Raw genomic sequence first — 27,456 nt, forward strand, 5'->3', positions numbered from 1 at the left:
ATATATATATATATATATATATATATATATGCCTTCTGATTGCAAATTGAATATACTTTGTTTGAAAAATATAGAAAACACAAACCTAAGGAGCCAAGCTACTTTGTTTGCTCCCATCTAGATTCCCATTGCCGTTTTTAATGCTTGTTTTTTTTTCCCCTTCTTATCACCCTCACTTCTCTCTAAAGATCTGGAGTCCAGGCTAGGAGAGATCAAGAGCATCTCCGAGGGCAACAGCTCCACTGCTCCCTCCGTTAGCCCCGGCTGCTTGCTGTACTCCCCTCCCCTCCCCCTTCGCCTGCTGCTTACGATTGGTCATTGTCATGACAACCAGCAGCTGCTAGGCTCTCCGCATCTACCGCAGCAGGGGTGGGGCTGTGGGGGTGGGGGAGGGAGGGGAGGAGCCAGGGGAGGTGTCTGCTGCAAGTTCCTGGCTGCTTCTGAGCTCACCCCATCCTCCAAGAGGGAGGAGGCCCGAATGATGCTGCTGCTGTTGCTGCCTCTGCTGCTGGTAATCTAGTGTTGCTGGAAGGGTGGTTCCTGTTCACATCGTTGCCAACCAGAGAGGGAGGGAAAAGAAAAAAAAAAAACCCAGCAGCCGCTGCTGATGTTGGCTTCGGAGGCAGCATCCGACTTGGTCGCAAGGAAAATGGATTCAGTTTGTATCCCTCCCTCCTTCCCACAGCTTCTCCGGGTGTCAGCATGGTGAGTAGAGCAGCGTTGCGTTCCCTTCATGGTTTAGCTGGTTATTAAATGGTTTGTGTGTATACCTTCGCGGCCTGGTTTTGAACAATGACTCCACTCTCGCAGACTAGGAGGGGAGACAGAGATGAGGATGGAGGCAGACGGAGCTTGCTAGGAAGAGAGAAGTAAGAAGGCATCCACTTGTATTAAAAAAAATGGTGCCTGATTTTTATCGCAAATTGGCTCTGAGTACAGACTGAACCACTAGATTTCTTGCCTCCAAGCTTAGCAACAAAATTAGGGGGTGGAAAAGCCGCTAACAGCAGGAAAAAAGGAGTTGTTAAAAGCATCATTTCATTTGCAGCACTCACATTACAGGGTTGGGCCTTCCTCAAAAATACATTTGGTGTCTCAACCTTCATGGCCTAATTATAAGGTAGTTTTGCTTGCTTTCTTCATCGCTAGAGTGGTCCCAGAATTTTGTATTCTATTTCATACTCTAAAACACTCCTGGTGAGAAACAATTCGGCAGATTTCGAGTTTCCTTTTTATACATAGATTTGGCCATGAGCATACACAAATACGTCTCATGAGTATGCAATATATATATATATGTGTGTGTGTGTGTGTGTGTGTGTGTGTACACACATCACCTAGCATGAATATTGCACTTATGAAATATTTATATGCAGAGTATGTTTTGTTTTGCTGTCATTTTTATGGGCTATAAATGTCCTTGCATGCTTGAAGTGATTGCATATTTTTGAAACTATGCTTCTAGATTGTTTTATTATTCACTGGCTGCGTTTGGATTAATGTGAGATTTATTTCTGTTATTGTCCCTTAGTTTCACTGTAGCAAATTAGGAACAATTATGTATGTCTATTATGTGATGTGTATTATAATGCTAAATGCAAATCATAGCTGGACTCTTTTTTCCCCCCATAGGGTTTCTTGGGGCTTTTCTAGCAAACCCTGTATTTATGAGAATGAGAAAGGGAGGTGGCTTTTGGTATTATTTTGTATCCATTATTTTCCCAAATGTATCAGTTTCTCTTACAATTCCAACCCCAGCCTTCTCCTGTTTGTCCCGCTGGTTCCAGGCAGCACAGCTGAACTGGAAGGTGAGATACCTTAATTTTATTTGACTGTGCTGTTTGGGCTGTTCATTCCTTTAGTATCCAGGCACCATTTTATACTTCTGTCAAATGTGTTCTGGGTCTGCTTCTATAAGTAATTCGATAGGAAAGTAGGATTGTTTTTGAAAATTTTAGATGTTCTTAAGTATCCTAGGCTGGCTATTTCCAAATTAGCCTGCTCATTCAATGACAGGGGAGTGTGTGAAGCTTAACTGTAGATTGTGTGGCTCATAGGTGAAATGGGAGCAATTATAATTTATAAATGCTTACCAGGATCTACTTGACTTTTTCTCTCTGGATGCTAGGGGGCTAAGGCAGCTCAGGATACTAAAGATTCCTGACAAGAGCAGCATGCCACCTAGGGTATGGAATTTTATTGAATTAAATCTAGAAAAATCCTTGTAGGTAAAAGTGTTTCATGAATAGCCCATTTATCATATACACTAATTCTATCCATCCATTTCTTCTCCAATGACATTATTGTTGGGGCAAACACTTTTTGCCACTTAAGTGTTTTTATATTTTTATCTTGTATTCAATTTTAAACATTCCACCCTCATTTATAATTTTTATGTGTCTCTGGTTTATAGTTTTTTTTCCCAGTGCATAATTGATTTGTTTTTATAGATTGAAGGGATCCATAGTGACTTAACTTAAGCTGGCTGTGGCATGTCATGAATTATATGGAGTCACAACTCTGTGGGCTCATGCTGCCCTGTGTCTAATTGTAATAACTGTAGAAAGTAGGGCGAGGAAGAAGTATCGGGCTTGTATGTCATGTCAAAAATTTTATAACATATTATGTCCTGAATTTGTTTATAACTGTGATTTACTAAATTAAAACGTCAGACAGTGAACTTTACAAAGTTAAGATCTAGCTAGTGGTTGACTCTGTTTTATACAACAAAACAAAACACCACCACCACAACAGAAACAAAACCTTGGGGGTTTTGTTTCTATTTCCTTTGTGTGGAGTTTTCCTATGGAGGTGGTTTTATGCGCAAAGTTGGTCATCTTTGGACAGAGGCAAGTCACTGGAGGTCATGGGTTTTAAACTCACTGTTCATGGTCTGGTTCAGCTATTAGACTGTCTCCATGGAAAGAAAGTAGAATTATTTCATTTGGAGTAGAAGAAATTGAGAGAAGATGTTCATTGGTGTTCAGATAAGCTGCTGAGTTTACATAGGGATTACTCATTACTGTGTTGTTGGAACCTAGACTATGTCAGTAGACTTGCACTTCATTAGGATGAGAGAATATTAGAAATACAAAGTGTAGCAGTTCTGCATGATAACTATGAGAGTCACAGGACCACCACATAAGGCAGCACACTCTTCTGTCATCCAAACCTTCAAAAGTAGATCCCTTCTCCAGGACTCTGGTCTTCCCCAGAGCAAACTATGCTTTAAAAATATACATCAGTTGTTTAACATCCACAAACCTCTAGACCTGTAACATCAAGACTCCATTTTGAAATGGGCTTCTAAATGATAGAATCTGAATATTTTGAACAGAACTGATTGGTTTTACGGAATCCTGCCAAGATACAGGGGTTTAATCTGTTCATGAATCCTTGCTTCTACACAACTTTATGGAATATAATGTCAAACTACATTAAAATTACTCCCTACTGCATGATTAATTTTGAAAACTGTAATGTGGTACTTAGTGGAGTCTAGATACACAATGATTTAGAAGCTACCAAGTTGATGTCAGAGAAAATGGACTATATGAAGAATATATGAAAATTATTCTTCAAATGTGTTATTTAATTGTGTTGTTTGCGTAAAAGGTATTAATTACCTTTTGCCACACTGGAAATGTTTTTTTTGTTGGAATATTAAAGTCAAAGTTTAACTGCTATGTAAACATTTAGCAAAATTTGTTTTAATTAAAACACATTATTTATGTTGCTTTGTGATAGGATGTTTCCTTGTTCTTCAGTTGACCTCAGAACATATTTGAACTTTATGTTCATTTTGAAAGTCTCTTTCAGTTTGGCATAGAAAATATTTAGAAAGCAAAGTTATTTCCCCTCGAATCATAAAGAGCTGATGCTTTGTTTCCTAAGGTAGGAGCGTAAAATAAATCCAAATTTACCATGAATGTTTCAACAGAAATAATTCAACCATCAGCTTTAGTTGAAATAAATACACTCAATTTATACTTAGTTGTTTCTCTGACAAGTCAATTAGACTCCTCTTGTTGATACATCCCGCTATTATGTTATCAACTGAAACTGCATTTTCAAACAGGAGGAATTAATCAATTGACTAACAACTATTTGTAAAGTTCTTACATGATTAGCAGAATTTGCATATGCTAGCAACATAGAATTTCCTTGGAGGATATAAGATATATGCATGTGAAAAAAGTTAATGAAGACACAAAGTCATTATAATTAGTGTTGTCAATATACCCAATAATAGTATAATCTTTTATAGTAATTTTTCATTCTTTGTTTCTCATTTTATATTCTTAGAAGTTTTCTCATGTTAGTAGTTATTAATACATTCTTTAAAAATGTAAGTGGGAGAGTTTCAGAGAGATTAGATTTGTCCAAGTTTGTGTTTGGTAGGTTGGATATGAGAGGCTGAACCTCAGGTCATATGACCAAATCTAAAAGAGATAGATGTGATGCATACACACAGAGTCTACATGTGATCATACATACATAGCCACATACATATACACATTTAGTAAAAATGTGGCAAAAAGAAAATACAACAGTAAAACAGGTAGATTTGATTTATAAAACATACTAAATCTGCCTTATATGGCTTGCTTTTATTTAGATTTTTATTTGAATATTTCAGGTAGCCTGTTTTACTTTTGACCACAGTGAATTTTCTTATAGACTAAGTATGTACTTAGAGTATCTATATTAACAGGGACACAAAAATATTTTGGAATAAAAATTTTCTTTTTAGTACTTTAGAAAAATGTAGAAACATGGGTGAAAAATGATATTTGTAGGCCCAAATGCACTTTTTGGGAACGAGTTACTTTTATTTTTAGTGATACAGAGATTGGGAGGGAGTATTTTATGCAAAGAACCAAACTCAATTTTTCATGATCCTTGGCTCTCAAAAACATACCATTTTCTTCCTATTTGTGTTCTTCAATTCAACAACTTTCTGATATTTTCTTGGACAAATGCTTCTATATTTTCTTGAAATATCAAAAACCAAGTAGCTTTTCCCAAAATATTATAATACTTTGGTGTTCTATTTTTTTATTGTGAAAATACTGTACAGAGGGGTTACAATTGCATGGGCAAGATAATGAGTACATTTCATATCAAGCATTGTAGCTTCCTCCTTTGTTTCCCCTTCCTATCCCATCCTCCCCCTGCCCACCCACCCAATATGTCTGAGTCAAGCAGAAAAGGTCAGATAAGGTGATGTTAGGGAAATGAACCCTAAGTTACATAATCAAATTTTTTTTTCTTTCATGCAATTGTTTCTAACACATTTATAAGATTATTTCTTTGTTGCTTTGTATGTCCCTCCCCCACAGTATGACCCCTGCTTTCACTGTATTTGATGTCAATAATTTGTGGAGGGGAAGGGGGAAAACAAATCGTTTAAATAGGGATCCAGGTGGACCCATTGCAACAACGAGACGTACAAGTCGATGTGTCAAAAACGAACTTTACAACTTTGGTGGGGGGGAGTGGAGAGGGGAGGGGGAGCGTGGTGTCCTATTTTTTATATCAGTGACTTAGGCACACACTTTAACTGTTTGGTAGTTCAAACAGTCCTGCCTAGCCAAAGAGCAAATCAAGGCATTTGAAATAGTCATTCTACCTTTGGAAAAAGTATTCTTTATAATTAATATAGTAAAAGTGAGGCCCATAACAGTAAAGATATTCTGTTTAAAGTATTATTCAATGGGATACTTTATTTTTATCTTTCAATGTTATGATTTTGACATTTTAAAAGTAAAATCTTTATTGTAAGGAAAACCAAGGAAGATGAAAATCCCCTGTCAGGCTATCATCAGAAAATTATTATTGCTAGCATTTTGGAATATTTCATTTTCTTTATTTCATGGAATATTCCATTATTTTCCATTTATGCGAAACACAAAGAGAATGCATGTCATAAATGGACTCTACTCTAATTATGCCTTTCACTTTCTAATTGTTAGACAGTATTTCATTTCAACAAATATGACAATTAGAATTTAAATCTCTATTTGCATTTTTTAAAGTTCAAGCTTGTTTCTCCACTTGGAGATCTTTACACTTCCATTTTAAATACTGCTCATGGCATACGTAGACCTGGCTTGATTTCTAGATGCTGAAAGCCAGGTATTATTCTCAGGAAATATGAGCTCTCTATTACCCTACCTGACCTTGCATCTTACAATGGGTATTAAATTAATCTTGGTCATCTCTCAGCTGCTGGTAATGAATGATTTTACAAACTAAAACTCTGAAATCCCTGCTTGAACTCTGGGAAGTTCACTGGCTATGTGCATCATCAGCAATTAACAAACAAAACCAAGAGAAAAAAATTTTATTGTGAAAATACCATACAGAGGGGTTACAATTACATGAACAAGGTAATGAGTACATTTCTTATCAAGCATTGTTGCCTCCTCCTTTGTTTCCCCTACCATCCTTTCCCATCTCCTCACCCTCCACCCCATCCCCCCCAACCCCAAGGCCAAAGTTGTAAAGTTTGTTTTTCGACATAATGTCTTGGACATCTCATTGTTGCAATGGGTCCACCTGTATCCCTATTTAAACGATTTGTTTTTTCCCTTCCCCTCCACAAATTATACCAGCATCAAATACAGTGAAAACAGGGGTTATATCGTGAGGGAGGGACATACAAAGCAACAAAGAAATCTTTCTATAAATATGTTAGAAACAATAGCAAGAAAGAAAAACCATTTGAGTTCATTTCATCTAACATCAACTTGTCTGACCTTTTCTGCTTGTCTCAGACATATAGTAGTCATTGAAAATAAGGGAAACCATGGGACCTATGTTTCTTTGGGCCTGGCTTACATCAATTAATAATTTTTTTCCAAGTCTTTCCATTTCCTAACAAATGGGGCAATGTCATTCTTTCTGATGGAGTCATAGAATTCCATTGTGTATGTATACCACATTTTCTTGATCCATTCATCTACTGAGGGGCATCTGGGTTGGTTCCATACCTTAGCTATGGTAAATAATGGCAATAAAATAGTTGTGCTGGTAGCTTTAGTGTGGTCTTGTTTGTGATCATCTGGGTAAATGCCCAAAAGTGGGATTGCTGGGTCATAGGGGAGCGCTATCATTCTTCAAGGAAATAGAAGAGGCAATGCAAAAACGCATATGGAACAATAAAAGACCCTGAATAACAAAAATGATCCTTAACAGAAAGAACAGTGCTGGAGGAATATCAGTACCGAATTTCAAACTAGTTCAAAGCCATAGTAATCAAAACAGCTTGGTGCTGGCACAAGAACAGACCTCAGGACAACTATAATAGAATTGAAAACCCAGAAATGAACCCTCAGACATATAGGCATCTAATCTTCAATAAGGGAGCTAAAAAAAATAGAATGGAAGAAAGACAGCCTCTTCAGTAACTGGTGCTGGCAAAATTGGTTAATCACTTGTAGAAAACTAAAGCCAGATCCTTATATGTCACCCTGCACCAGAATCAACTCCAAATGGGTCAAAGACCTCGGAGTCAAAGCAGACACCCTGAAAACATTACAGGACAGAATAGGAGAAACCCTAGGTCTCCTTGGCACAGGCCGAAATTTTCTTGATAGAGACCCAGAAACACAACAAATCAAAGAAAGGTTGGAGAAAATTTTTTTCAGATACATTTTTTCCCGTTGTGATGGTGTTACATTTTGTAGCTTTAGTCTCTGTAACCCATATCTGCATTACCTATATGGAAAGAGTGGTCACTAGAGTTCCAAGAATTCATCAAGATGCAAATTTGTCATATGGTGTTTTTACATATTTGCTTATATTATAGCAAATAGGTACATGATTGCTATGTGCTTTCTGTGACTATTCTGTCACCCCACACTATTCTGTGATTCGACAATGGAACTAACTCCAATGCAATTCTGGTCATCTAATTCTTCTCTGACTTGAACATGAATTATAGCAATCTACTTACATTTAGCTCTGAACTTTAACCGTAAGTTTTTGGAAAAGATTTATTAGGGAGAATTCCTGGGTTATTTCTTTCATCCTGTATATTTCTTTTGTAGCATTTATTTCAAAATATGGTTTCAGAACTCTTTCTTGTTCTGTCTTCACTATAAGCTCCATGAAGGAAGAAAATTCAACCCTTTGCTCACTGCTTAATAATGGATTCTTTGCCACAACAAACTTACTCAGTGAGGCTTAGTTGGCCTCATGATCAACTGGCTGAATAACTGACTTACTGATTGACTGACTGATAACCTGCTTGCCTGACCAACTGAATGAATGAATGAAGAGTCCCTTAAAGGGTCTCTGGCCTACAACCAATTCTGTATGTTTTCATGAATACTTCTTTAAACTATAATTATTCCTATTCTTTCAAGTATTGTTAGGCTGGGGATATTGACTAGTGGTAGGGTACTTATCTAGCACACAGAAGATGTTGGGCTTGATTTCAAGGCTTAAAAAAAGCTAATAAATAAACTGTAAAAATCAACATGGAGCATTTCACATGTGTGATAATTCTCTGCATGTTGTTCAGATTTTGATGGGGAAAATCAAGGCCTTAGAGGTATAAAGTACAACCTTTAAAAATTCATCATTAAAAGCTGCTTGCTGCACACTGTGACAGGGCTTTCCTTTCATTTCCCTTTAGAAATTGAACTGGAAGTTGTAAATACTGACATTATTTAGGGAATACTTTTGAATTCACTGTAATTTCTAAAAAAAACCCCAAGTTATTAATTCAATTATTAACACTTCACTGTGTGATATATCCAACTATTTGTTTTTCATTATGTAGAGAATACTTTATCACAACTTATTTTTCTTTTTTATATGGTTTTTATTGTAAAAATACTGTATAGAGGGGTTATAGTTACATGAGTAAGGTAATGAGTACATTCTTTTTATCTAGCATTGTTGCCTCTTCCTTTGTTTTTCCCCTACCATCCCTTCTTTCCTCACCTCCCCAACTACCATCACCACCACCGCTCCCCCTCATACTGCAGTTGTAAAGTTTGTTTTCAGCATAGTGCCTTGTACATCTCATTGTTACAATGGGTCAACCTCTGTTCCTATTTAAGCATTGTGTTTTTTCCCTTCCCCTCTCCAAATTAGAAAAAAAATCTATCTCTGTGGCTCAAGTGGTAGAGTGCTAGCCTTGAGCTGAAGAGTTGAGGGACAGTGCCCAGGCCCAGAGTTCAGGCCCCACAACTGACCAAAAATAATCACAACTTATTTTTCTGTTCTAGAAATATATTCTACCAAGCTCATTAATAAACACATTATTTCTGTCATATTCAAAGCTAAGCCCAAACAAGTACATCCCATTCCAGACATAAATTAAGGAAGCATTCTGCTTTTATGCAGGGTCTGAAATCAATCAGAAAAAGAGTGTCTTGAAAGAATGGGTTCTGCTTAGCAGATGTAGAGACACACCTTGAAGCCACTAGGGACAGCCATCTGGGTCGTGCCTAAGCTGCTGACACCATGAAACTTAATGGGAGGAAAATGTCTTTATTGCTTTGTTTGAGATATAAGTTAAAATAATGACTGCTAGAAAACATGGCATCACTGTTACTTGAAAGAAGGAAATCTTGGTGATATTGTGACTAAAACAGCCTGAGAGCATGTGCTTTGGAAGAAAGGGTGATATTTCTATCATGCCTTCTGCTTTAAACTGCAAACATTCCCTAGGAAATGCTTTCACATGTAGTCACAGAAAAAGCAAGTAAAAATTTCCCACTGTCTCTTTCTGGTGCAGGGGTATCTTTCAAAAATAAGCTGAGTTCTTTTTCAATAGTCATCACTCACCCATATCGAGGCCACTAATTACTCAGAAGCTCAAATATATAACTAATTTGAACATGCTTTCCAAGAAATTGGTTGTTGAGATTTACAATGCTAGAATGTTGATTAAAAAATTAAAACAGAACTTTTAGGATGAGTATTAGTCTGATGCACTCTGTGACTCTACCAGTAAGCCATTAAATGACAAGCAAACTGATGAACAATTACTTTTTACTTTTTGGTACTGATGATTGAGCGCAAGGCCTCATACATACTGCAGAGGTACACCTCTGCCTTCAGAAATTACTTTTGATATAATGATAACCAATTTGAATAATTTATAAGAAGAAAAAATCCTTGCAAGGAGGCACAACCTACTTACTCTAAATGGGCACTGACAGGGTAAAAGAAACAGACTTCAATGTATTGAAAATATGCATTATAAGTTCCAAACTTTCTTTCTTATAAAGTTCCTAGATACTTCAGATTATGAAAATGGGTACTTTAGATAGAATTATTGGGGCTTCTCCTTCAACACTCTAGTAACCTAAAGCCAAAAAGAAGGAATTACCCCATCTACCCTGGGTCCCTCTGTCTCCTGGGTCTAGTAAGGAGTCATTCAAGTGACAGTTAATAAACCATGAAATCGATTTTGTGTTTGAGACAAAACCTGGTTTTTAGCTGACTTGTGGAAAGACAGTAGAACTTGAATTAATTTTATTTGATTGATGTATGAGTGTGTGTTCACACATGTGCATGTGGGCAGTATTAGAGCTCAAATTCAGAGTGTACATACTATCCCATAGCTTTCTCACTCACACTGGTGCTCTACCACTTGAACTACAACTTCACTTCTTACTTTTTGGTGGTTAATTGGAGATAGAGTCTCATAGACTTTTCTGCTAGCTTGGCTTACATCTCAACCTCCTAAACAGGCTTCCAGTTACGAGTCACTAGGTTTATTTACAGGGTGTGTGTGTGTGTGTGTGTGTGTGTGTGTGTGTGTTGGAATCTAACTTAGGGCTTCGATCATGATTAATGTGTTCATTGAGCTATATTGTCTACCCTGACTTCCTCTTAGAGTACTTTACTTAAGAAGCCATCTAAACTATACTATAACACATAAAATTTACAGTATTTTTAGCCAAAACATTAGTAATAATTAAAATAGAGTATAATTTTTTAAAATGAAGTAATTAAGAGCCCTTCTGCAGGATGCAATACTTCACTAAAAAAAGAGAGAAAGCAAAACATTCCTGAATTTCCCTACTACAAGAAAAATGTATTCATTATTCTGTCACTTGTGCAACCTTCAAGTTTGTATCTTGATATATCCCAGTGTCCAAATTGTATGCTAGGAACATACCTCATTCATCCAACTGCTCTTTCCCAGTCAGATTTGATTACACATATCGTAATCTCTGGACTGTGATATATGATTTTGTACATTTCTTGTTTCTATTTCTGTTTGAAATCAAGCCTCGGGGCCTTAGCCAAGGCCTCTGAAAGGTAATAAAGAGACAAGATGAATACTCCTCGCTATTAGCTGGACCTTTACTCCCTGAACTTTGACTACCATTTATGTAGTTTAGAAACATCAGCTGTCTGTATTTTCTATTATCCTTTTGCTTTGGAACATTGATTGTTGGTGGGATAGTCAAGTGTAATCAAAGCAGAATTGGTCTGGTCTCACTTCACATGGTGCTATCACTAAGCTCATTGCTCATATGCTTAAATGCTATTTGACTAATCAAAGGACACAATGGTAGAATCACTGTTGAGAGAGCAGAAGAGAATTTTGTTCAAGAGATGCCCTTTGTACAAAGATGTTCTGTCCCTTGAATCACTTTGATAACTATTGCTTCAGACTCAATACTGGTTCATCTTGCTTTTGAAGAAGTGAAGACACCCACAATTTGGACGTTTCTTTATAATTCAAATTAAACTATTTATTCCAATAACAAGTGTCATAGCTGTGACCCTCTTAGAATCAAGGGTGACTGATATCATCTAAATACTAGACATATCAAAATATAAAATAACTTACTTTAGCTAAATTGTTCTGAAAAGGAGGAAAGTTAAAGGGTTTGAGGATTTCTCTTTGTGTTTCTTTGGCTGAGTATTTTCATCTTTGTTGGTTTTCTTTTAACCTTTTGCAATCTCACAACAGTCTGGAGATACAAGTAGATTGGTAAACATTTGAAAGAAGAAAATGAAATTCTGATGGATTAAATTTCATAGCCAAAGCCATTCAGTTTATGAGTTGTAGTGTTGAAATTGATGTGAAGTCTATCTGATTTTATAGATAAGTGAATAAATCTGAGTTTCTTACTCTGAATCCAGCTTAAGGAACTGTAATTTGGATAAAATAGCAGAAAGGAGCTGTATATGTTTCAAGCAATAAATATATATATGCATATATATGCTACATAAATTTGTAAAATGTATATTATGTGTTTTTTTGGTTTTGTTTTTATTTTGTTTTGCTCATGGCACTTGAACTCTGGGCCTGGACCCTGTCCCTGAGTTTTTCAGCTCAAGATGAGTGCTCTACCATTTGACCCACAGTGCCACTTCCAGTTTTCTGGTAGTTAATCGGAGATAAGGGTCTCATGGACTTTCCTGACCGGACTGGCTTTGAACCACGATCCTCAGATCTTGAGTAGCTAGGATTACAGGTATGAGCCACCGGTGCATAGCTAAATGTACATTATGTATATGTGTGTGTAGATAGATATCATCTATCTGTCTGTCTGTCTATCTATCCAGTCCTGGAGCTTGAACTAAGGGCCTTAGCACTGTCCCTGAGCTTTTTTGCTCAAGGCTAGTGCTCTACTACTTGAGCCACAGCTCCATTTCTGTCTTTTTTTTTTTTTTTTGAGTCTCATGGGCTTTCCGGCCCATGCCAGCTTTGACTCCTGATCTTTAGATCCTATCTTCCTGAATAGCTAGGATTACAGATATGAGCCCCTGGCAGCGAACTAGTAGCACAAATATATTTAAAACTGTATAATTTGATACTAGAAAACTAGTTAAATATTTGCCTCCTCACTAAAAAATAAGAAATGCTGACAGGACCAGGCCCACCTGCCCCCATGTCAAAGGCTGCTGGAGTTGAGCAGTATATGTTGAGGCCAGACATTATGGCGCTTTCCTGTGTGGAATACAGCCACTCTCAAATTCCCTCTCTGGTAGTTGTTCTTTGGGTAAATACATATGTTTTGATAATACAGGAACTAAAATTGACCATTGAGAATAACCCAGAAGACAAATATTTGAGAAAGATGAGTAATCTCTGAGAAGTCATGCTTTAATTACACTTTGCAGATAATCCCAGTGACATTTCAACAGAAAAGAAAATGCCACTTCAAAAGATTCCTCCCATGCCCCATCCTGTTGTGTTTTTTTTGTCTTTCATAATCACTAGGTATATTTTTCCACAATTAATATGTTTTATACTTTATTCAAGTATAGGACATTTAATACTTGAACTGAATCCTTGCTGAGCCATAGGTGAGGTAAATGTCTTATTTTACTATGTGTAATTCAGGTCAAAAGACCCTTGTCAAATCCTTTTGCATACAATCAATGCCAGCCAGTCTACACTGCCTGCATATGAAAAGGATTAAATAAGCCAAGCTCTTTTGTGTGCATGTGTGTGTATGTGTGCATGTGTGTATGTATGTGTCTATATCTAGAGGGGAATATGAAAAGACAATTCTCACGAGTATGTCATTACCATTACTATCAACACAAAAGCTTCACTGAAAATCTTCAAAACAGAAAGCATTCTTAAATTAACAATTGCTAGCCTGATCCATATCCTGAAGCACTTACATTTTAAAAAGAAGGACCAGTTCTTCAAGAATCTTAATATAGGGAACATTTACAGTGCTGTACAAATGATATCCAGTTCCCTGGAGGCATGTTTGTTTTTGTAAACTGACCACTGTGGCTTCCAACTAAGGGACATAATCATCAAAGTACGTGTTGACAGGGATGATAATGTATCAGTCCACAGTCCTCCCTTGCTTCTCTCACTATATATCTTTCATTTGATAATCACATATAATAATGTTTACACTAGTAAATGGGAATTATTGAGATGTGTCAGTTTATGAACTAAATTCAGTTTAAAGATCTCCTAAAGATTTTTTTCAAATGGTATATGTTAGTTTTTGTTGTGTGGGGATTTGTTTTGTTACTCTGTTTAGATGCCAAACACCACATTAAAAATTGTTGTATACTTTGTTACCACATGTACTGAAGAAGGAAACACTATTGCTCCTTAATAAGCAGTTATTTATTGAGGTAAAACAACTTAGTACTTGCTCTGTACCATCCAACTAACAATTGATGGAAATAATTTTCAGCTTACAATGTTGTTGAGGCCAAACTCTAGCAAATATGCCAAACATTTTTTAATGAAAATTTGACTGTCCTCTTGACCATTGAAAGAAATTACATTTTTATTATCAAGTAGGCCCCATTTTTGCCATAAATGATATTCTGTCAAAAATTCTTGCTCAAGAACAAAATTCATATAACTGAAATTTCCTCAGTGAGGAGAGAAAATATAGGACAAATGAGTCCTAGCATTTTCAGAAACCACTTGGAGATAGCAATTAGAGATCATGTATCAGTTTTGTGTATTTGTACTAAATACAAATAGAAATAGAGAGAGGGGGGAGGGAGAGAGAGATTCAAAATAGTAGACATCAAAATATTAACAGGAATTCATGGCAACAAAACTGTAAGAATTTTTTTTTGGTAAAAGAGCATTTTACTTATCTACTTAGCAAAACATAATCTCTTCCTCTCTATCATCTTTATCTCTGTCTACACACACACACACAAGTACACACACACACACACACACTTTGGGGCTTGAACTCAGAGCCTTGAACTCATATGACTTTCTCTGCTAGAGGTCTACCACTTGAGCCATGTGTCTAGAACAGTGTTTGCTGGTTATTTTGAAGAGAAGCATCTGAAGGACTCAAACTAGTTTCAAACTGCATCCTCCAGATTGCAACCTCCTGAATAGCGTGGATTACATGGATGAGCCACTCCTGCTCAGCTTAAAAGACTTTTTATTTAAAATTAACATGTTGAACTTACCTATAAACTCAAATGTTTCACTACATTCAGTGACTCTGCAGGGCTTCTGGAAAGGAACGCTTTGCTCTTCCTGACCCAGGGGTTGCAGACTGTTTGCCATGGGCAGACTGTTTGCTCTGGGCTCCTGGTGGGCCAGGAGAAGGGTGAGGAGATCACAATCCAAGTTGTCTAAACAAAACACACATTGGGTAGTTGCCTGATATCTGAAGGAAAAGATCCTGTGTCAGAATGAAACCCAACTGTGCAATGTATGTAACTGATACTCTGTGTGACAAAATGACTAATTACTTTTTATTTTTTATTGTGATTATGAAGGTGATGTACAGAGGGGTTACAGTTACACAAGTTAGGTAATGACTCCATTTCTTCTTGAACAATGTCACCTCTTCCCTCACTCTCACCCTGATTTTCCTTCCCATCCCCACCCACAAAGTTGTATAGTTCATTTTCAATGTAGCATCCACTTGAGCACCATTGCTGCATTTGTTTACCCTCGATACCTCTACTTCTATGTCTCCCCTTACCTTCCTAAAGACAGATAAACAATTCAGAAAGACAGTAAAACAGAAACAACAAAGAAAAAAAACTCATGTTCCCATTTCCTGGAGTTCATTTCAATAAATATTGTTTTGTATGTTCAGAGGCAAAACAGCATTGTGCCTTTGTGTTCCTCTCCTAAAAGTATCCTCCTTAGTTCTCACTGTGTGAATACCTCAACTCCTGTGTAATTTATCACATCCTAGTGCATTTTAGATTAGCTTCCACATATGAGAGAAAACTTGCATTGTTTGTCTCTCTGAGCTTGGTTTACTTTCCTTAACATGATTTCTTCTAGGCTTATACATTTCCCTGAAAATGACATAATATTATTCTTTCTAATGAGTGTGTCAAATTCCATTGTGCTATTGATATCACTTTTTTTTGATCCACTCATCTATTGTAGTGTGCCTGAGCTGTTTCTATAACTTGGTTACTGTGAATAGTACAGCAATTAACATGGATGTGCAAGTGTCTTTATTGCTAGAGGATGGTCATCTCATTCAACCAACAGAGAACATGGCTTCACACAAATAGTTCATATCTTGACATTTTCCATATAAGTAAGAATCTTAGATAACAGTAATCATTTTTTTTACTGAGGAAATAAAGGTGGAGTGCTAATAATTTTATAGTGCATACTTCCTTTCTCTGTATATTATACATTGTAATGTTGTATAGTCATAATATATTTTAATACTACCTTCTCAAATGTAGCTCAATAAAGAATGTTAAGATAACTCAAATGTCATAGTACATATGCCAGTTATTAATTAAAGTTAGTTTTCTTTTCATGGTATCACTGCTAAATGTGTTCAGTTGTGAAGAAGATAAATATTTGCATACTTTGAAGTAAAATAGAACTGCAGTATTCTTTAAAGGACATGCTAAAAAAGGTGTTCATTAGATTTGTAGTCTCAACTTTAGTACGTTGAAAAAAATTAAGGATAAAAATAACTCTACCACCAACATAGAGTTCCTGTGAAGAAGGGCGATGTGGAGGAGCCCAAAGTGAATGGGTAGTCTGCACAGAGGGTCAGAGGCACCTGTAGGGGCGTCAGAGCAGTCGGTTCTCAGGCCCTAAGATAATGCTCAGAAACCCTAAGGTGTTATCAAAGCCTTTGCAAATGAGGTATGGCACGTGGGAACGTCTACACAAGAAAAGTTGGTGAGCAGTGTCAAAGCTCATGAGTGAAGAGAAGCAATACATTCCTGCAGGCTGAGTTCACACACCTGAAATGCAGAGAAGCATGTTGTAAGGTGCTTGTGTTGAAGTGGATGAAGGTGTTCCACTTAGCCCCAATCAAGTTGCTAAAGGCAGTGACATGGATATGTAAAATAAAGCAGAGCCAACTACAGAAGGAAATACTTTGCGCTATCAGTCGTTTGTGCTGCTCTAAATTTGATGTGAAACTTCATCACTTGGGCAATATTAGAAACTACATTGTAACGCTGAAAGAACAAATAACTGTTAAATCCTGAAACGAAAATTATGAGTGTCTGCCTAATGATTTTTTTGCCCCTGTTTGCTCCCTTCTCGGTATGTGAACCTAATGAGTGTGTATGTGTGGAAAATATTGGAAGACATATTAGATACATTGATTCCAGTCACAGTCAGGGGACTCTTTCATTATTATTTATTTCTGTATTTACTACACAAAAAGGAACCCAGAAAGTGAGGAAAAATATAAACCCAGAGGGAAAAAGTTTTCTGAGTATTTAATGAGAATATTGATCCTGACTGACTCTCTTGCCTTCACTTTGCTATTTTTCCTTCCTTGAGTTATAATTACCAGTACTCCAGCCTTGGTATTAAATTATTAAGTAATCTATAAATGACTCTCTCTCTTGGTCTCTCCTGTCTCCCTCTGTTTCTCATGCTCCCTCTCTATCTCTGTCTCTCCCTCACATACACACATGCAAACGTATTTTTATGTTTTCTATATATAGCCAAATGTCACCGAGGCAGAAACACCAAATGACTGAAAATTCCTTCAGCTCTTTTCCCTACAAAAGAACTCTTGGCTAGATTATCCCCAGGGATTCCTCAAGCTGCAGTTCTAAATCTCTATGTGTATGGTGGTGAGACTCTCCATCACACTTTTTCTATCAGTACTTCATCTTGCTAAATGCTTCCCAGAATAATAAAGGAGCCCTAGAGCTTTGGGTCATTGTTCAGTTCCCCTGTGAGCACATGTGTGTATGCACAAATGTGGTATTGTCATTGTCTTTAGAATCCAAACGCTGCATCCAAATACTCACAGAATAATATGCCAGGCCTGCTCCTCTGTCGAACATAAAGGAGCTGAGTTTACTTTTTCTCTGCTGTAGCCCAGAGCTGGTATCCATATGTGTAATGTCCAAACACAAGGTGAGTGAATGATTAAATGGCAGAGGCATTAATGAGGTTTTTCTGGCTTACTTAAAGGGTTGTAGTAGATTGTATAAAGGGCTCATGAATCTGTGGTAAGCAGAGCCTCAAGGCACAAGCATCCTGTGCCCTACAAAATATTTGCTTTTTCACATTTAGAAAAACTCTCTGTCTAGCTTTCCATTTTTAGAGACTGTGTTGGAAGCTGGCCTAGCCATGTGTGTGATATTTTAATCAAAGTCTGAGCACAGCTCTACCTGGAAGAAAACATCAAAAGAAAGGGTAAAGGATTCTCTTTCCTTTCTCTCTCTGATTTGCCAGGGCATGGCCTGCTGTCATATATGGAATCAAAAGAATGTCTCTTATATTCAGAAAACCCCTTGACAAATACCCACTTTCTGCACGGATTGTCTGTCTGGGTACCAAATTCACCATAGGGTTGACTTATCTAGGCTGCTTTTTTTTGTGGGGGGGAGTGAAAAAGCAGAAAGCTGGGTTTCAGAGATTCTGTTAATTTGATAGTCTATCATTCTTTTGCTTTTATGGTTGTGGTAAAAGACATCATTTCCTTTTTTACTTCATCTTAAGAGAAGGAACATAGGTTAAAAGATATGCATGGAAGGTTCTCTTAATCCTTTTGCTTTTTGATTTAAGGACAGGTTTGCTAGGTGATTGAAGAAACACTTCTCTGAAATCCAAAGTCTTTTCATTTGCCTTTTTATATGCTCATAGTGATTATTCTGATTACTTAAGAGCTAATTTCTTTTCCTAGGAGCCTTCAGTCTCCTTGAAGGAAGTCAGTTGGCAGGGAAAGGAGCAAAGGAGGGAAAAGTACAATCCAATAAAAGAGATCAGATCCCCACAAAAGAATGAGGAAAGTGCAAGTTTGAAATCTAGTGACACAAGATGTAAAACTGCATAAAATTGGCAGGCAGATATTGACAGCAAAGTGAGAAGAGTATGTGTTTTACATGTTTTAAAAACTGTTAGGCTAAAACTATTAATGGCATGCAAAGATGTTTAGAATATATAGGGTGAAAAAGTATGTATCTGGAAATGATATTTATATATGCATGGAGAAGAAAAGACCTTTAAAAGAAAAAAGCACATTAAGTGGGACACCTATAATCTTAGTTACTGAGGAGTCTGAGATACGAGGATCCCACTTTAAAGCTGGACTAGCCTGACCAACCCAAGAGAGTCATTTCCAATCAACCAGCAAAAAGCTGAAAGTAAAAGAGTATGGCTCAAGTTGTAGCATGCCCACCTTGAACTGAAAATTTAAAGGACAATGCTCAGGGACTGAGTTCAAGACCCAGTATTGGCACCAAAAAAAAAGAATAAAAATAGAGAACAGACAGAAATATAAAAATTATATGCATGTGTAGAAATGTAATTGGATTCTGTTTTTGCTGTTTTTGTGTTGCTCTGTATTTCCTAAGTTTTCTCCAATAAGCATGCTTTACTTAGCTAATAAAGAAAAAAACACTGGTAACTTGGCTTTTCCTAAATATTTTAGAAAATTTTATTAAAATAGATATTGATAGTAAAAGACAAATCTCATTTTTTCATTATTAAGGTGAATGATTGTTTTACCTTTGGCCTTTGTATTTTAATGTGAATACAAATAATTATCAACCATAAATACAGAAAGTGAAAGCTTTATGATACAGAAAAGCTAAATGGGGACCAGCAGCCCTGCCTTCCAGAATTAAAACTGGAACAGATACAGGCCAAGCAAGCCAAGGAATTACATCGTCCAACTCAATAGGAAAGGGTAGAGCTTTCTCGATCTTCTATTTACTAAGATGCATGCAGATTAATGTTGATGTCATTTTTTTGTTTTGGAAAATGTGACCAATTCATTTACACAACAGTCTTTTTAAATTTCCAAAATCAAGTCTGATAAACTATTTTATCATCCGTTACAATTTATTCAGTAAATTTTATATGATAAACTTTGTTAGTCATGCTGGTTTTTGTTTTTTGGGGGGTTTTTTTTGGATGTGTTTATTTTGAGCATAAATTGCTCTTTCCATAAAGCAAGCCAAAGAGTTTTTTATTCATTCAATATTCTATTTGCCTGTCTTTGCTTCAGGATGCCACCTTTGTTTGGCCCCCTTTCAACATCTTTCCTGAGCTAGCTTCTCTTACATCTCTCATCTCCACCAACACTCAGTACGAGTTACTGAACAATTAGAGGAATCCTTCCAGGCAGTGCTCAGATATCCTCTGGCTTAAATTCCAGTCATGCTTCTGATCACTCCACACTATCTACTGAATAATTGTTCTTCTTGATTCAACTATTTCCATTTAGACATCTAGATTCTATATCTTGACTGAAAGACACAGAAAGAACTCAGTCATTTTCTTGCTCCCAAGAGTAGAAGGAAATATGCATTTGAGGACTGTATGTGGTATATTCTGCTACATAGTTTGCATAACATCGAATTTAAACCTGATTGCTACTCTGTTATCATGATGTTAATATTTCCATATGTGAAAAGAAGCTGAAGCTCAGAAAAGCTGTTGCACAGTCTTGAGACAAACAGCTAGTCATGGTTGGTCTTGTCTCAAGGATTTTAAGAGCCTTCCTTCCCTACATAATGTCTGTCTACCTGCTCACTTCTAATTTTAATGTTCAATTTTACTGTGCTGCTTTGTTGTAATCGAGGTAAACATTAATGGCAGAAAATATTAAATATACCCAACTCTCGATTATTTGTTTCTTTTTTCTGTTCTTGTCAGTTACTGGGGTTGGTATTGAAGACATAAGGCTTGCTAGACAGGCACTATACCATTTGAATCATGCCATTCACTCCTTTTGTGCTTTTATTTTTCAGGCAGCATCTTGGGTATTTGCCACATCATGCTCCTGTTTATCTCCCAGATAGCTGGGATGACAGATGGGTACACCATACCCACCTTATTGAGATGGGGTCTTGTTAACTGTTCTTGCCCTGGTGAGTCCTGAACCAAAATTCTAATCTCCATTATCTAGGATTACCTGCTGGCCTTTCCTATTCCTGCCAAGTTTTCTTTCTTTCCAACTTGATATCTTTAGCATAATACTTATTTTCACCCATCAAAACAACATTAAACCTGAGTACCCAATAAGTTATACAACCCTTGTATTCCAAGAACCATGTTAAGCTCTTTCTATTTCCTGAATGAAATACATCCTTTTTTCTCTTTCAATTCAAGACACCTTCCCATCTTGAAATTAAAATATTCACCCAATTGTGGGGACACAGGACTCCAGTATTGAGTGCAACTGAGAAAGCATTGATTCCATATTTAATTTCCTGCAGTGCCTGTAGGCTAAAGAGTAACCTAATGCCAGCAGGAGACTGCAGAGCAGAAAATTTATGAAGAGAATGCTGAGTAGGAAAAAGCTCACCTTCAATGTATTAGCTTAGTGAGAAGACAGAGAAGACAGCTTTGTAGCACCCCAAATGAACCTGCACACACCCTACCATCTTTTCTCCTTATTGGTTCTGTTCATCAACAGAATAAACTGCATTTTCCCCCCTATTAATGCATTGTGAAGAGAATAATTTAGCATGCAGGCAACAGGATACTGTAAAACACTGACCAAATCATCCAGAACTATTCTAACTCTGCCTTCTTCAACAAGCATTTGCTCCCAGAATTTGGGGGGAGCACAAGAAAGAAATAAACTGACTGAGGTGACAGTCAAGAGATAATGCTTGGGTTGAGAGTAAGCTCTGGCTTAGTGAAATTTAGGTGGATATGTTGCTCCTTTAAAATGTTTGTTTGATCAGGAGACAATGTACTCAGGAACTGACATGCTGAATTGAAACCTCTTTGTACAGCTACTTACAGATAATAAAATTATAACAAATGAATAAATGATTGGTTTTCAAGCTCATATTCTACTGCCAGTTGTTCAAAGGGAAAACAAACGTTACAGATTTTGATACAATATTAATAGGTAATTCATATTAAAAGGTTTCAAATAATGTATGCTTTGATCTATCAATTAGATATGTATTTATAACTATATATATATATATCTGAAAATGATTACGCTGGTTTTATATATATATATATATACATATATATCAGGAAATGATTAGATAAAAGTCATTTCATATTTTAGCATTTTTATTCTAATTTATACTTACAAAAATTCATCTGTTATGAACTGACTTATATGCTCCTTTAATGCATACATTATGCATACATCAAGTGCAAAACCCTCATGTTGCTGTGTTTGGAAATAGGGCCTTTAGAGAAGCAATTACAGAGTTATGAGGTATCAAGAGTGGAATATTTGTCCAGTGACAGGTGTCCTTTTAAGAAGAGGAAAGGAACCAAGAAGTCACTCACTTAAAAGGCATTGTTAGGAAGCATCCATGAGGTGGCCCAACTAAAGCCAAGGAAGGCTGGGTGCTGGTGGCTCTTGCCTATAATTCTTGATATTCAGGAGACTTACTTCTGGCCATCAAAGTTTGGAGCCAGCATACAGAAGAAAGTCCTTGAGACACTTATCACCAGTTAATCTGCAAAAAGCCAGATGTGGAGCTTTGGTTCTCGTGATAGAGCACCAGTTTTGAGCAGAAAACTTTAAGGGACAGTGTCTAGGCCCTTCTCTTGGGCCCTATTACCAGCATAAACAAACAAACAAGCGAAGCCCATGAGAAAGACTGTAGAAGAAATAACCTGTTATACCTGGACCTTTTAACCTTCAGAACTGGGAAGAAATATGTTTCTCTTGTTTAAACCATCCAACCTGCCAAATGGCAGTTTTTAAAATTATGCTTTTATTATCTTTAAGTAGTTGTACAAATCAGTTTAGAAGTACAGTGCTTCTTGATCAGCATTATTCCCTCTCATCATTCTCCCATCTCTCCCACCTCACTTTTCCTAGTTTCACAGGAGATGCATCTACTTTGTCAATGGCATTTGTCCCATTCATTCTAGCAAATGAATATTTAATGCAAGCATCCAATCATGGCAGGGAATTAATGAATTTGAGAGCAATCTAATGATAAAATTATAAAATTATAGATTTTATAATGATAGAATTATAAAATACAATGGAATTATAAAATTATCCATTTTATAATGATAAAATTATAAAATATAAGGATCTATATAATGCTTGAGATAAGAAATGTCCTACTGGAATTTCAGTGAGAAAAGAAGGAAGCAAACAAAAATATGATCCTTTTTGTATGAAACTGTGTCTGTACCTATGTGCTTATGCACACAGTGTTAGCATTACACACAACCAACCTTAAGATACAGATCTCATGACTCTTCTCCAGCTCCGTACTTTCCTTTTTTCCTTTCTTTTTAAGATACGTTTTCTTTCTTTCTTTTTGTCTAAGACTGGGATTGGAACTTGGTACCTGACTCTTTTGCTCATTGGCTAGCCCTCTACCAGCTGGGCCAGGCCTCCAACACTGTCTTTTCCAACTTTCTTAACAGCTTTCTTTTTTATGTTTGTCTGCCAAGCCTCTTTCCTTACAATGAACGTAAATTACTTTTGGAAGTATTTGTGAGCTATATTTCTTTTTATCTCATGCTATAAAAGTGTATTTCAAATAGAGTAACACTCAAGTCATAAAATTCCTGAGGTCAGCAATTACCAGGATCTTAAACATTCCTTCCTACCCAGCCACTGGTGGCTCCATATCTATAATTCTAGCTGCTCAGGAAGCTGAGATCTGTGGATCATGGTTCTAAGGGTAGAAAAATTGGTTAGATTATCTCCAATTTATCAGCAAAAATCCAGATATAGAGCAATTGCTCAAGTGCTATAGTTCCAGACTTGAAAGAAAAGCTAAGTGACAGTTCTTAGGCCTTCTCTCTCTCTTTCTCTCTCTCTCTCTCTCTTTCTCTCTCTCTCTCTCTTTCTCTCTCTCTCTCTCTCTCACACACACACACCTACCTGCCTATAAAATCTAATATCATTAGGTATTTATTTAACATTATTCTTATAATTTGTTTTTATTCCTTTGATTAAACAATTCATTTTCTATACAATGTGTATGTATTCAGCAGTTTCAAGTGACAGAATATGTTACTTTTTTTTTCTAAAACTTAAGCTAACGTTAGGTGCTGAGAATACAGATTGCAGACCCAAGATTTGGAGGCCTGCCAAGCCCCTTAAACAGTATGACCTTGAAAGAAAGTTATCCAGCTTTTCTAAGTGTTACTTTTCTTAGCTGTGAAATATATAGATTATTTCACGTTTTGGGAGGTAAATTTTTTGTTAAGATGAAATTGATCAAGAGTGGAGCGTAAGAATGAGGATTTTAAGATCAGAAGGCCTACAGTCAAATCTTAGCTTGTTAGCTGTATGGCTGTAGACAAGTTGCTGAACTTTCCTGTGCTCTAGATACTTCATATATATAGTTGGAATGGTGCTGCTGCCTGTATGGCAGATGTTATTTTGAGTATTAAGCTAACATAAATAGAATTATTATAATAGCACTCACACAGAGTAATATCATAGCTGAGATTGTATATACATACATATACATGATATATCTCAATAGAACTAAAATTATAGTTCAAAATATTTTGGTATCTTTGACAAAACAGTATATGTATGTATTTATGTGTGTATATTTGTGTGTGTGTATGTGTGTGTGTGTGTGTGTGTGTGCATGTTAGCTCTTCTCTTGCTATAAAATGTTCCTACCAAGGAACATTGTAGGGGGTTTTGGTTTGTTTTGTTTTCAAAAATCAGTTATTGAAAAGATATCTATTTAGTATAAAAGCAGGTATCACAAGGTAATAGAAGAAAGATCCACAAACTGGTGTATGTCTAGGACAAGCAGAAAAGGTCAAAAGCTATGTACATAAGACCTGATGCTAAATGAAATGAACCCCAAGATAGGGACACAAGCGGTTTTATCTTTGTTGCTGTTGTTTTTAATGTACTGTGTGTTTTCTTGTTTCTTTTGTATGTTCTTCCCCCATGGTATAATCCCTGTTTTCACTGTATTTCATTCCAGTGCCATGAATCTTGTATATACATTGTTCTAATTTGGGAAGGGGAAGGGAAATAACCAAATGCTGAAACAAGGATACAGGTTGACCCATTGTAACAATGAGATGTACAAGACACTATGTTGAAAACGAACTTTACAACTTCAGGAGGGAGGGAGAAGTTGGGGAAGCGGGGAGGGAAGGGATGGTAGGGAAAAAACAAAGGAGAGGGTAACAATGCTCAATAGGAAATGGACTCATTGCCTTGCTCATGTAACTGTAACCCCTCTGTACAATATCTTTAAATTAAAAAATATATATTAAAAAGAAGAAAGATTCATAGTGTGTTCTCATTCTGCCCTTTATTCACAGATATTTCCCTCTGGCCTTCCAATTAATGTATATGTGTGGTGATAGAATGTATTTGAGTCTGATACTTTCCACCTGTGCATGGTCCCTGCACCAGTGAGGAGCCCGTTCCTCGTTGCTTCTCTCCTTCTCAAGGGCTTTTCTCCTACTATTATTTGTCTCATATTCCCAACTCACTTATTTCTTCCTCTCACTTCAATTTATACATATTTCAAAACCATTTCTGTAGTCTAGGAGTGCAGTTTCGTTGTAAAACACTCGCCAAGCATGTGCAAGGCCATAGGTTTGATTCATAGCCCTATAAACAATTTCTTTTGATTTCCACATCTCTTTCTAGTTCTTTCACATGCCAACCTACACTTCAGTGTGTACCCAAAAGGTCATCTGTGGTTACTGTCTATTCTAACTCTTCACAGACTTTCTCCTCGATGGCACCAGGTGGGATTCCATTCTTGTCATTCTACTCAACTCTGTCAAACCTTGAATGAGATTTTCTGCACTTTTTAGATTAACAGTTCAGATAACATTGTTGATCATTCCTCTCTTTTGTTTTTATTTTTGTTTTTTTCATGTTGGTTTTATTCACTTTGTGACAGTCTTGCTTTTTAGCCCAGACCTGCCTTGATCTCTGGTCCTTCTGCCTCAGCCTCTTGAGTGTTAGCATTTCAGGTGTGAGCCACCACACTTTGTGAGTCACTACACTTGTACTTACTGTATTTCACTGAGTATCCCTTTCAATTCTCATGCTGCCCCTTTTCTATGTTTTTTGGGGGGAGGCTTTAATTCAGGGCTTTCTTTGATCAAGATTAATGTTCTACTACTTGAGCCATAGCTTTAGCCCCTCCCCCCCGCCCCAGCCCACTTTCTGGTTAATTGGAGATGGAAGTCTTATCTGCTTAGGCTAGCTTTTAACTGAGATCCTTGATCTCAGCCACCCGAGTAATTAAGATTGTAGGTATGAACCATGCATACTCACCCCTTCATTACTTTCCATTTCTAAATGATTTAGTTAACCAAGGCTTAGCATGGTGCCTCTTTGGGCTCTCTGGCTGCCCTCCTCCAGATGATCTCCATAATGCCCATCTCCTGAATAACACCAATCAACAGTGCTGACTGACTCCCCCTCGTAAGTCCACATTTATGCCTGGATGTTGGTGGCCTTTCCTATAATCCTAGCCATTCAGGAATCTGAAACATGGAAGATTGTGGTTCAAAGCTATCCTGAGCAGGAAAGCCCATGAGGTTCCTTGTCAACTTGATCAGCAAAATGTCAGACTAGAGGCAAGGCTAAAGAACTAGAGCACCAGCAGAACAAGCAAGCAATTGCCCCATAAAACCCTGAATTCACACTCCAGTACCACCAAATAAATAAATAGATAATGTGTCCAAATTCATACTCAGTCCTCCACTTAATACTTACCCTGATGTGTCCACCAATCTTTCAGATCTTACTCTGTCAAAATAGACCTCTAAACTTCTGTGCACTCCCTACTTCCAGACAAACTGGGCCTCCCCTAGTCTTGTCTTAATAAACAGCATCTCTGTCCTCTACATTTAATGTCAATTAGAAGTGCTCTCTTTCTTTCTCTCCTTCCTATCTCACACCCAATCTGTTGAGATTTCTAGTACTTTTTATTTTAAATATATTTTTATTGTAAAGATACTGTATAGAGAGGTTATATTTACATGAGAAAGGTAATGAGTCCATTTCCTATTGAGCATTGTTACTCCCTCCTTTGTTTTTCCCCTACCATCCCTTTCCTTCCCACCTCCCCAACTCCTCCCTCTTCCCCCCCACAAAGTTGTAAAGTTCATTTTCAACATAGTGCTAGTACATCTTGTTTTTACAGTGGGTCATCCTGTATCCTTATTTCAGCATTCTGTTATTTCCTTTCCCTGCCCCAAATTTAACAAAAATGTATATACAAGATGCAGAACACTGGAATCAAATACAGTTACAACAGGAGTTATACCATGGGGGAAGAACATACAAAGAAACAAAAATATCACATAGTACATTGTAAGTACATTAAAAAGAACAACAAGAAAGATAAAATCTCTTGTTTCCCTGTCTTGGGGTTCATTTCACTTAGCATCAAGCTATATGGTCGTATCTACGTAGCTTTTGACCTTTTCTGCTTATCCTAGACATATATCAGTTATTGCAGATAAGGGAAACCATGGGACCTATGGGCCTGGCTCACTTCACTTAATATAATTTTTTCCAAGTCTTTCCATTTCCTTACAAATGGGGTAATGTCATTCTTTCTAATGGAGGCATAGAATTCCATTATATATATATACATATATAT

The 27,456-nt window shown here is 36.9% G+C and overlaps 1 protein-coding gene across 4 annotated transcripts in view; it reads left to right on the forward strand.

Annotated features, from left to right (window-relative positions):
• The first annotated feature begins 324 nt into the window (after positions 1-324).
• The window catches only part of Jakmip2 (janus kinase and microtubule interacting protein 2), a 172,888-nt gene continuing 145,756 nt past the window's right edge, over positions 325-27,456 (forward strand). For all 4 annotated transcript variants that reach the window (XM_013025513.1, XM_013025514.1, XM_013025511.1 and 1 more), the window contains exon 1: positions 325-705. Coding sequence is in view for 1 of the 4 variants with exons in the window: in XM_013025514.1 (XP_012880968.1) it covers positions 703-705 (3 nt within the window). In the remaining 3 variants the exon portion in view is untranslated. The remainder of the gene's footprint in view (positions 706-27,456) is intronic.

Source organism: Dipodomys ordii, unplaced genomic scaffold, assembly GCF_000151885.1.
Source record: "Dipodomys ordii isolate 6190 unplaced genomic scaffold, Dord_2.0 Scaffold85, whole genome shotgun sequence".
Taxonomy (NCBI): Eukaryota; Metazoa; Chordata; class Mammalia; order Rodentia; family Heteromyidae; genus Dipodomys; species Dipodomys ordii.